The sequence below is a fragment of the Telmatherina bonti genome (genome assembly GCF_933228915.1).
Source record: "Telmatherina bonti genome assembly, chromosome: 15".
In the NCBI taxonomy this organism is placed as follows: Eukaryota; Metazoa; Chordata; class Actinopteri; order Atheriniformes; family Telmatherinidae; genus Telmatherina; species Telmatherina bonti.
Genome location: NC_136613.1, coordinates 9,137,386 through 9,150,130, shown reverse-complemented (window position 1 = coordinate 9,150,130; position 12,745 = coordinate 9,137,386). Strand labels below are relative to the sequence as shown.

At 44.2% G+C, this 12,745-nt stretch overlaps 1 protein-coding gene across 1 annotated transcript; it reads left to right on the top strand.

The window, feature by feature from the left end:
* Positions 1-1,181: 1,181 nt before the first annotated feature.
* LOC306766543 (olfactory receptor 6K3-like) lies at positions 1,182-6,399 on the top strand (the record flags this gene model as incomplete). The annotated part of the gene is given in 3 exon segments (XM_079254323.1): positions 1,182-1,260; positions 5,563-5,890; positions 5,892-6,399. Coding segments are annotated over 3 exon segments (915 nt in total).
* Positions 6,400-12,745: the final 6,346 nt, after the last annotated feature.

Below are 12,745 nucleotides of genomic sequence, written 5' to 3'. Positions count from 1 at the left end.
GGCCAGCGTACGGGAAGCAAAGGCCACTGGTTTCTCTGAACCACCGGGTTGCACTTGGGCCAGCACAGCGCCAAGGCCGTAGTCACTTGCGTCCGTAGATATGACGACATGCAGTGAAGGATCAAAGAGCACCAGTGCAGGACTGTTCACAAGGAGCTGCTTAACCTCTTCAAAACTAGCTTGTGCTGCAGGGGTCCATGTAAAACCGTCCTCATCAGCAGCGCAAGCACGCATCGGGGCCACGACAGTTGCAAAGTTGGGCAAAAATTTTGAGTACCAAGAGACCAGGCCCAGGAAAGATCGTAGAGCCCCAGCATCTGAAGGGGAAGGGGCTTTCAGAACAGCATCAACATGCTCTTGATCAGGGAGAAGGCCATCTGCCGTGACAACATGACCTAGAAAACGCAGGGATGGTCGTCTGAAATGACATTTTTCATCATTGAGCACCAGTCCAGCTTCCTTGAGTTTCTGGAGAACAGCACTGAGATTCTGGTCATGCTCAAAGGAGGTTTTGCCATAAACAATGAGGTCATCCAGATAATTTTGGACACCTGGGAGGCCCCTGAGGATTTCAGCCATCATTTTCCGAAAGGCTGAGGGGGCAGAGGCAAGTCCATATGGAACCCTACAGAATCTAAAGAGTCCCTCGTGTGTGATGAATGCTGTAAGATCTCTGCTATCTTCATGGAGAGGAAGCTGGTAGTACGCATTAGCAAGATCAATTGTGGAGAACATCTTTGCGGTTTACAGGCAGCCTTAATAGCAGGGCACTGGGGAAAACTACCAAGGTGTTTATCCGATCCACAACGAAAACAGCTTTGTCCAGGTTTAGGAGCAACGAAAGTGGTACTCTTACCAGACGAATATTTGTACTTCTGTTTTGCACGCCGTGGTTTAGGATGCACAGCTTGGACTGAAGCACTGCAGTCTGATGCTATTGCTTTAGCTTGGCAAACTGCAGATTCAATTTGTGTTGCAAGAGTAATAGCTTTATCCAGCGTTAAATCAGGTTCAAGCAAAAGTCTCTCTCTTATGCTGGAGCTAGAGACATGTTCAATCAACTGGTCACGGATCATTTCTTCTGTTTTATCTTCAAAGCCACATTTGGACGCAAGGTCGCGTAACGCAGCCACATACTGAATAATAGTCTCACTGGATGCCTGTGTGCGCTTTATAAAAGCATGTCGTTCCACAACGACGTTCACTTTGGGCGAAAAGTGCTTCTCCAGAGCAGCAACAGCAGAAGCAAAATTGTCACCTGTATCCGGTAAGGAGTAGAAAATGCGTTGTCCCTCTGTTCCCAAGCAGTGAAGTAACGTCGCCCTTTTTCGCGCTTCAGGCCAGGCATTCCCCGATGCATTAATAACAAGCAAGTAGTTGTTGAACATACGCATCCACATGCTGAAGGGTAACGCTGGTTCACCGGGACACAGTAAAAACACGGGCGGCGGATGGACGTTCACGGCCATGTTTCGTCAGTTGTAGAAAAATGCCCGGTGGAACAAAAGAACGTGGGATCACTCGTCGCCAAAATTGTTATGTTCTCGAAATAACACACCGGCCTCTAGGTCAAACATCCGTTTAATCTTCATCCTCTTATCAGTCATAAAATACAACTTCAGGAACTCACAACTCGCACTCCCCTCTTTTCCTCTTCCTCTCCCCACTTCCTGCCGCACACCCCTATTTACACCATCCTACATCACCACTAGTGGTGCTAGGTAACTGTACAAGTCAGTAGACACAACACATGTTTACGGCTGCAGTGTTGTGGCTCATGTTGCAAAGATTGCTGCCGCATACAGAAAGCAATAATGTCACTAAGGTCACATGACCTGTAAACTTTAATTTTTACACAGTTAATAGTGACACACATGAACACAAGTAATGGGAGAGAGAGGTTTTATTTATTTTAATCTTGAATACTGAGTCTGTAACAAAGATGGAATTGAGATTGAGTTGAATTAGTGAAACGGCGATCGTAAAACTGTCAGAGCTGTGCCAGCTCCCTCTGATCTCCACTGTCCCTGAAACACCACAAGTTGTATCTTTCCATGGCTAGTTCCAATCAAACAAATAAATTCCAAACTTGGCATATTTATTCTTCTTAAGCCTTTTGTGTTTGTCCATCAGTGTGAGGAGCATGCAGAACAGATGAGAAAGGGATTTTTGAAAGCTGTTTTGTATAATCTGCCTTTGCACCAGCTGCAAAATTCATTGTGCGTGCTTCTTTAGGGTCCATTTGCCCTCCATACTAAATGGTTTGGGATGACCCTTAATACGGCAAAGCCTCATTATGAAGAAGGGCTAGTATGTAAAATGCAGTTTGGGATTGAGCTGCTGTCTTAACTCCAAACAATGAGTCCATTGGAGGACTAAAGACTTGAGCAAATTAGTATACAACAGGATTTCAAGAACAAAGTTGATTATATGGGTTTGCTATCATATTGCATCTGTTACCTCTGCTGAAGAGGTCTCAAAAACTCATATCTCAAGTCTGATACTTTTTATGTTAGGAGGTCATAAAAATCATATTGCTTTCAAGATAAAATCAACTTACTGCAACATAATTTTCATGACATCAATGACTGAAAGGGTTGGTAGAAATGTTAACAGCCTTCACAGTAGATGCAAATATCACCTTTTTAATTTAGCCTGATCAGCACACATTTTACTATTTGTTGCTGAACAACCGTTTTGTTTACCGAATGTTACACGCTAACCACCCCTCCTCACAGAAAACAACATGTTTACTTTATGCTTCATTCTCACATGTGGGTCTCCATAGAATTTCATGTCAGATGACAGTGAACTAGTCAAATAAAATGGATAAAAGCCTACGCTTAGAGTTCTCTGTCTCATTTCTGAAGGTGAACACCAGAGACAAGCTGCTGTTTGAAATCATTATCAAGACTGTGTGTCATTTTTTCGCTCTTTGCCAATTCATCTGCTTTTTCTGCATATTAACATTAATTTAATCACGGTCTTAATGGATGATGAATTTAATGGGACATTTATAGCACTTAGTGGACATATAGAAGTGCACAGGTACAGATTTCTCTATTTTGTGACCATGTTTGTAATATACACTACTCACAAAAAGTTAGGGATATTCAGCTTTTGGGTGAAATTTCACAACAAGCCTAAAATGCATTCAAACCTGTACAGGTGAACTTAATGTGATCTTCTCTAAGCTTTTAAATGCACATGTCCAACTGTTAAATGTTTCAATAAATTTTGCACAAGTTGCTGTTCTCTAACAAGGAGCTTAATGGCAAAAATCACGGCAGGTGTGTGATCCTTGAATTGACCAATAAATGTCCTGGTTCAATTAGAGCTGGTGTTTAAACAGTTGTCCTCATCATGCTGTTCACATTTTGACATCATGAGACCAAGACGACACCTAACAATGGAACAACAGTCCCTTGCCATTGCGATGCTTCAAACAGGACGTTCTCAGACAGAAGTGGCCACTGAGCTTGGAGTGTCACAGAGTGTCATCAGCAGGTTGCAACAGAGATATCCAGAGACTGGAAGAGTCACAGAAAGGCCTAGAAGTGGCGTCCTTTGGCCACATCCCGTGCTGATGACCGCTACATTGTGAACACTGCCCTGAGAAACCGGATGATGAATGCCACTCAACTCCAGGCACGTTTAAGAGAGGTGAGAGGCACCCAAGTGTCATGTCAGACCATTCGAAACCGTTTACATCAGCATGGTCTGCGTGCTAGACAACCTGCACGGGTACCTGACCACACCACCAGGCACAGGCATCATCGTCTTGCATGGGCCAGGGAGCATTTACGCTGGACGAGGAACCAGTGGGCCTCAGTGCTGTTCTCTGATGAAAGTCGATTCACACTGAGCAGAAATGATGGCCGGCAACGATGTTGGAGACGTCAGGGAGAGCGCTATGCATCAGCCACTGTTGTCACCAGGCGAGCTTTTGGTGGTGGCGGTGTTACAGTGTGGGCAGGGGTGTCCACTTGGTACAGAACTGCCCTACACTTTGTGAATGGTACAGTGACAAGCCCATACTACCTGAATAACATCATTAATCCAGTGATTGTGCCCCTACATGAACAGCACAGGCCTAATTTCATCTTCATGGACGACAATGCTCCTGCTCATCGAGGCCGCATCATCAGGGAACGGCTGTTGGAGACTGGTGTACCTCAAATGGAACGGCCTGCACTCTCTCCAGACCTGAATCCCATTGAAAACCTGTGGGATCAGCTGAGCCGTCGTGTAGAGGCTCGAAACCCTGCACCCCAGAACCTCAATGACCTGAGGGCTGCCCTTCAAGAAGAGTGGGATGCCATGCCTCAGCAGGCAATAAGTTGCCTTGTGAACAGCATGAGACGTCGTTGTCAAGCTGTAATTGATGCTCAAGGGCACAAGACGAGATATTGAGACGTTCAAATTTTTTGTTGTGGTGTAACTACCATTGTTGTTACCTTTTGTGTTGAATGAATTTTTTGAGATGAGGAAATCAGTAGTGCATCTGTTACAGGCCTCTGTTGAGTCCTGTATATTTTTGCAGGAAGGAAAAGACGCGTGAGCTGTGATCTGTTGGCAGGCAGGCTCTGGTCTGCATTTATTAGCAATCAATTTTCCTATCAAACATTCCTCATTACAAAATGCAGACATTTGTTCAGAATTCTTATGTATACAATCTTACTTAAAACACCGAAAAACCTATGTGCAGTACACTAGCTTTTCTTTAGCACAGTGATTTTGAGCATTTGTCTAACTCAAAGATATTTCAGTTTCCATTACAAAATACTGAAGCAGCACAACATGCTATATTTCACCTGCATCTTTTCTCGATTTTGTAAGTACAAGAACACATATAAACAGTAACATCTCAGTAACAGTCTAAGAAAATAATCACATGTATCCTACTGTTTAAACAATTAGTATAACTTAAGGCCATTTGCAAATAAAATCCAAATAAAAGTCACACTCCGGGAGCTATACATTACACTTAACGATCCACGTGAAGGTCCGCCATCTTAACTTGGAAAACGTGCAACATAACTACTGCTTTGAAACTCAGGGCTCAATTTATATAGTTGTATCATTCAAACAAAGAAAATTCTGACATAACAATTACCAGTTTAATTGTAAATGATTACATTTAGCTTCACGATACATACAAGTCCAAGAAAAACATATAACCAACCTGTATATTTTTGCAGGAAGGAAAAGACGCGTGAGCTGTGATCTGTTGGCAGGCAGGCTCTGGTCTGAGCATGCGCTGCTTCTCAGCAGACCACCACACCCAGCGCTCACCTTGACCCAGACGCCCTCTGCTGTCCTAATATCGCAATTGCACTTACAACAACAGGACTAAAACAGGTGTATTTTTGATGAGCTGAGACCTTCTTCTTAATAAAAAAAACAAATTAAATCACATTTGTGATCCTACATTTGTAGGCGTCACACATCCTTCTACTTAAATGTCTTACTTTTATGATATTATATCACTGTAGCATGAACATATTGCATTTTCCATAAATTTCACCTGAAAGCCAAATATCCCTAACTTTTTGTGAGTAGTGTATACTCTAATTCTCTGCAGTAACTCAACCATCATTTGCCTTGTTTGGATGCACAAAAACCTTCATGAGCCTATGTATGTTTTTATTGCAGCTTTGTTACTGAATTCTATTCTTTACAGCACGACTATCTACCCGAAGCTTTTAATTGACTTTATATCTGAAAAACAAATCATAACCTATTCAACCTGTCTGTTTCAATGCTTTTTATATTACTCTTTAAATGGTGCAGAATTCTTACTCTTGGCAGCCATGGCCTATGACAGGTATGTATCCATATGTAAACCTCTGCAATATGTAACAATTATGGGAAAAAGAACTGTTTCTGAGCTTGGCTTGGTTTGTGCCTGCTTGCCAGATCGCTGTGCCGGTTGCACTGAGTGCAAATGTGAAACTCTGCAACTTTTCTTTGAAAGGAATCTTTTGCAACAATTCAATTTACAAACTTCACTGCACGAGTTCAGTAATACTGTCTGTGTATGGTGTGATTGTCCTTATAAACGTTACTGTAATCCCCGTGCTTTTCATACTTTTTACTTACATGAAGATATTTATCATAACCTACCGAAGCTCCAGGGAAATGAAGAAAAAAGCTGCACAGACTTGTTTTCCTCACCTGCTGGTTTTGATCAATTACACCTGTTTAGTTGCTTATGATGTCATCATTGTAAAACTGGAATATGATTTTCCAAATGCTCTTCGTTTAACAATGAGCCTACAAGTCATTGTATGTCACCCTCTTTTTAATCCAATCATATATGGACTGAAAATGAAAGAAATTTCCATATGCATAAAGAGAATTTTCTGCCAGGAAAAAGGAAGTCAACATGATACATGAGCAGTTATTCCCCTGTGACATGTCTGCAGGGATGCGATCACATGAACTGTTATCATATTTTCTGACAAATTATTATTATTTTGCTTTTTTTTAAAAATGGTTGTTTATGGTTTATTCGGTCGTATATGTACAACATATGTATTAGGACTTGTTAGGATTAATTTATTTTGGAATTGAAGACTTTTTGTTGTTAGACAAAGTATTTAAATTTACGTTTTAATATGTTAAAAAAAAATGGACGAAATTGCAGCCAACACTAGTTGTGGAACTGTTACACAAATACAACCTTACAATTCCCCAGATGACTTTAAAGCTTCCTTTAAACTTGTGCTGCATTACATTAGTGTCCAAGAATCAACTCTTACATTTGAACATCTTTAACACGAAACGTGTATGCAGATGGGTGGGGGTGTGTATGTGGGGTTATGTTGGTGGTACGGGGGAGTGACTGGGTGGGTGTACAATGAGGAGTGTGAATGTGAATAGAGGGGTGTAAGGAGGTATGTGTGTGTGTAGAGTGGGGTATGCATATATGGAATAATGGGTGATTATAGATGGAGCAGGGATGTGTGTGTGAGGGGGTGTGTGAGTATAAAGAACGGGGTAGGAGAGTGTGAGTTTGAGCGTGTGTAAGAGAATGGGTGTATAGGGTGTGCCTAAGGAGGAAGTGTGGATGCGTGTGGGTGTGGGTGGGGGTGGGTGGGTGGGTGCATGTGTGTGTGTGTGTGTGTGTGTGTGTGTGTGTGTGTGTGTGTGTGTGTGTGCGCGCGCGCGCGTGTGTGTGTGTGTGTGTGTGTGTGTGTGTGTGTGTGTGTGTGTGTGCGTGCGTGCGTGCGGGGAGGGTCTTGGTGCTCGGGGAGCGCTGCTGGTGCACTGGGGTGCGGCCTGGCTGCCGCTCGGTGGCGGTCTGGGGATCCCGGCCCTCCATCGGTGTGGGCTGGGCCCTCTGCCTGCGGGGGTGGGGGGTTGTTTCCGGGCTCTTGGGGCCATGGGGCCCACGCTCTGTCTGCCCTGGGTGGCCGGTGCCCGGCGGGGCTGGTCCTCGCTGGTCCGGGCCTGCTGGGGCCTGTTCCCCCTGACTGCGGGGGACTCTGGCTGGGACCCCCCTCTGCCGCCTCCTGGGTCGGTGCATGGCTGGCTCCGGGGTGGGGCGGTTGGGTTCTGCACCTGGGGGTGGCTGCCGATGGCCCGGGTCTCGGGGGTACTCCTGGCGTGCCTCTTGCCTTTGTGTGGGAGGGGTCACACTGGCATGATCACCTTTTCCGGAACACGTTCCACTCTGCATGTTCTGCATGTGACACAGTCACCGAGTCGTCTGCAGGTTTATTCACTAACAGCAGCTAGTTTTCTCATTTCTGTTTGTTTCTCATTTATATTTAACTTTTTAGATTCATAGTTTAGTTACTATGATCTAAAGTTGGCTTGTATGTGTATGTATGTGTGTTAATACTGGTGAGTGCGTATATGTTGTACGTATGTATGTGTGTGTGTGTGTGTGTGTGTGCATAAAGGTGTGTGTGTATATGTATGTAAGTGTATATGTATATGTGTATATATAAATACGTGTATACATATGTGTGTATATATATGTATGTGTATGTATGCGTGTGTATGTGTGTGTATACGTATGTATGTGTTGTTTTCTTTCTTTTTGTTTTTCGGTTATTTTTTAGTTTGTTTTTTTTCTCTCCCTTTCCTCTCCCTTTATCTCTTTCACTTTTCTTATGAGGTGTTTTTTCTCCTCTCTCTTTCTGTTTTTTGTCTGTCCTCTCTGGTCCAGCAGTACAAACTGTACAATTGAAACAATAATACAAAATAAATATAGAAATAAAATAAAAATTCAGAAAGTCAAGGGGATCATTATATCTATAAAGCTTCCCTTGGCAGAGAAAATTTGCTCAGCAGAACACAGCATCCAGACCATCATTCTGCTTGCCTAAATGCTGGACAAGACAAAAAAAAAAAAAAAAAAAAAAAAAACACGAAACATATACATTTGATTGTCATTAACAGAATACATTCCAAAATATTAGTGTTTTATCGTGACATTTGTAATCATTCAATAAAAAAGTATGTTTTTTCCTGTGATTTGTTCATATTGAACATAAAGTTTAATAAAGGATTTAAAAAAAAGTTTGTGTGTGTTGTGTCAATATCAGTGATCAGCCGGATACTAATACATGAATGTATCTGTTCAGGTGGCGCTGAACTAGTATTTAGTAAAAGAGAAAACAAGACCTGCGTGAAGACAAAAACTGTGTTTCCTCCACTTGCAAGTTAAACATGGAAACAAAACTATTTATGTTTTTAGTTTTATATTTTGTCTTATGCAAGTATACTTCAGAAATAAACTGTAACAATGGATTATTGACAGATGAGGCAAAGGACTCTTAACGCGATCGCTATGTATTTACCCACAATGCAATGCCACGCCAATGCAGGAGGAGAATTGTTTTTGTAGTCCGCTTCCTGTATTTGGTCCTGCATTTGTCGGAGGACCGGGTCCGCTTCTTTGGTCCAAAACAAAATTTGTTTGGTGCATTCACATTTTCCCAAACGAAGTGGACTTTCTGAGCAAACGGGATAGAATTTGAATTTGTGAACACAGTATAGGGAAACTCAAAATATTGATTTCAATTTCTTGACTGGCAGAAAGCGAAGTATCAACTCCAGAGTATTGTTATGCTCATCCCAGGCCCCGACAATTTAGTAAACCAATAATTTTGCACATTCACATTTCCCCAAAAGCAAACAAACTAGGATTCCAATCAATACGGCTGATGTGAATGGAGCGTGTGTAAGTGATGGGGTGGGTAGGGAAGGAGTATGTGTGCGTGAGTGTTGGTGTGTATGTTTATGTGGCTGGGGGTGTGTGGGTCTGGTGCTCAGGAAACATGGCTGGTGCACTTGGGTGCAGACCTGGCTGCCACTGAGTGGCGGTCTGGGGGTCCTGGCTCTCCGTTGGCATGGGCTGTGCCCTCTTCCTGTGGGGGTGTGTGGTTGCTTTTGGCTTCTTGAGGTTCCTGGTCTGGCATGAGCATCCGATGCCCCGCAGTGTCGGGCTTTGCCGGGCAGGGCCTGCTGGGTGTTTTTCCCCCTGAATGCAGGAGGACTCTAACTGGGGGCCCCCTTTGCCACCTCCTGGGTGGGTGCACAGTTGGCTCCAGAGTGGGATGGAGGGTCTGTGCTTGGGGTTGGGTGCTGATAGCGGGGTCTTGGGATCTTCCTGCTCTGCCTCTTGCCTTTGTGTAATTGAGATCACATTGTCATGATCACTTTACTCCAAACACGTTCCACTCTGTATGTTCTCACCGAGTCGTTCTGCAGGGTTATTCTCCAACAGCAGCTAGATTTTTACTCCACATGAGTCCTTGACATTGGACCTGAAGCCATCATGCCAGCTCCACCATCCAAACCCCCCCCCCCCATCACAACTCTGGCTTAACGGAGGTTTATGTTAGGTTTTATGTTTTTTTTGTGGGTTTTCTGATGGTTAGCGACATGTCATTTTTTCCCCATGTCTTAAATTCTTGTTATAGTCTCCAGTCTGGTCTTTGTGATGTACTAGTGCTGATTTCTACTCTTTGAACACCTAGTTTCAATTAGCTAATTACTATATCTGATGCTACTTTGACACTCCTGCAGGTTTTTCATGTATGTGCTTTCGATAAGAGTCATTGTGGAGAATTTTGTTGGCTGATGGATCCATTTTATCTATGCCAGGTGTGTTGGAACCATCTCCATCTCCATCTTCTGCCGCTTATCTGGGGTCGGGTGGTGGGGGCAGCAGCCTAAGCAGGGAAGCCAAGAGTTCCCTCTCCCCAGCCACATTTGCAAACCCTGCGGGGGTATCCCAGAGCGTTTGCAGGCCAGCCGAGAGCTATAATCCCTCCAGCGTGTCCTTGGTCTTCCTACAGGGTCTCCTCCCAGAGGTACGTGCCTTGAATACCTCACTAGGGAGGTGTTCCAGGGAAGCATCCTGACCAGATGCCTGAGCCACCTCAACTGGTTCCTCTCGATGGAGCAACTGTACTCTGAGCCCCTCCCAGGTGACCGAGCTCCTCACCCTATCTCTAAGGGAGAGCCCAGCCACCCTGCGGAGGAAACTCATTTCAGCCACCTGTATATGAGATCTCGTTCTTTCAGTCACGACCCACAGCTCATGACCATAGGTGAGGGTAGGAACGTAGATCGACTGGTAAATTGAGAGCTTCACCTTCTGGCTCAGCTCCTTCTTCACCACAACAGACCCGTGCAGAGTCTGCATTACTGCAGATGTTGCACCCCTGTAATGGGGAATAACGGCAAAGACACAGACACGGTGTTGCTGCCGTCACGTCCAGTCTTGGAAAGTATTTCTCTCATATATCAGCAATACATCTTTACATGAACAACAGACATTAATAGAAAAACCCATCTAACAGAATAAACAGCCTGATGACTTCCACTGTTCAAGTCAGCATCACGTTATTAACTAAACAATATTATATTACGGATCACGGTGGTTGAATTAAAAAAAACTAACGTTGCACACAGAAAATACAGTCATATCCCTCATGGCGCAACCTGTTCGACACGATACAGCTAGCAAGAAAATTCTAGCAGTTCAAACTTAGATGAGATTAGTTCTGTGGACGGATTTCACTTCCGACTCATCTTTTGAATAACAGAGAACATAAATACAGATGTAGAATGATTAAAAGAAAACAGAGATTTTACCTGTAAAGGGGAATAATGACAAAGACACAGACACGGTGTTGCTTCCCCTACGTTATCTTAGACATCAATTGAGAGACAATCAGTAGATAAAACTCTCAAAACACAAACTTTAAAGGAAACACTCTATGAAATCAGTGTTCAGTTAAACAATAAAAACAATAATCTGGCCATGGCATATTTAACATGTTATGCTAAAGCACCCTTTTCATAGCTGTTTTTATATTACATGACCGAAGTAGTCGAACACAGATAACTTGATCGGTAATAAGAACATTCACCAAACATTTCTACAAAAAGTGGTTGCTTAAGGATCTTTTTTCCTTTTTCCTTATTACCATTATGAATGAAAGCAACTTGCTTTTTACCATATAATATTACAATTATTATGAATAAAAGCACCTTACTTTTTATCATATAATATTATAGTTCCATTTTACTCCATCAATCCATTCTATCCATTACACAGACGTTGCACTGACCCGTCCGTCGATCTGACACTCCATCCTTCCCTCACTCGTGAAGAAGACCCCAAGATATTTAAGCTCCACCACTTAAGGCAGGACCTGACTCCCAACCCGGAAAGGGCAATCCACCCTATTCCAGCTGAGGACCATGGTCTCAGATTTGGAGGTGCTGATTCTCATCCCAGCCGCTTCACACTCGACTGCAAATCGCTCAAGCGAGAGCTGGCTATCATGGTCAGATAAAACCAACAGGACCACATCATCCACAAAAAGACACAATCCTGAGGCCACCAAGCCAGATCTCCTCAACACCTCGGCTGTACCCGGAAATTCTGTCCATATAAGTTATGAACAGAATCTGTGATAAAAGGCAGCCTTGGCAGAGTCCAACCCTCACCGGAAATGAATCCAACTTACTACCGGCAATGCAGACCATGCTCTGACACCTGTCGTACAGGGCCCGGACAGCTTGTACAAGGGGGTCCGGTACCCCATACTCCCAGAGTACCCCCCACAGGAGCCCCCGGGGGACACAGTCGAACGCCTTCTCCAGATCCACAAAGCACATGTAGACTGGTTGGGCAAACTTCCATGCTCCCTCCAGGACCCCAAAGAGGGTATAGAGCTGGTCCACTGTTCCACGACCAGGATGAAAACCACACTGCTCCTCCTCAATCCGAGATTCGACTATCCGACGAACCCTCCTCTCCAGGACCCCTGAACAGACCTTACCAGGGAGGCTGAGGAGTGTGATTCCCCTGTAATTGAAACACACCCTCCGGTCCCCTTTCTTAAAAAGAGGGACTAACACCCCAGTCTGCCAGTCCAGAGGCAATGTCCATGTGACGCTGCAGAGACATGTCAGCCAGGATAGCCCCATAGCATCCTTAGCCTTAAGGAACTCTGGGCGGATCTCATCCACCCCCGGGGCCCTGCCGCCAAGGAGCTTTTTAACCATCTCAGCAAATTCAACCCTAGAGATAGGAGAGTCCACCCCTGAGTCCCCCGGGTCTGCTTCCTCATCGGAAGATGTGTTGGTAGGATTGAGGAGGTATTCCTTTCACCGACCCACAACATCCCCAGGTGAGGTCAACAGCTCCCTATCTCCACTGTACACAGTATTGATGGAGCACTGCTTACCCCTCCTGAGCCGCTGGATGGTG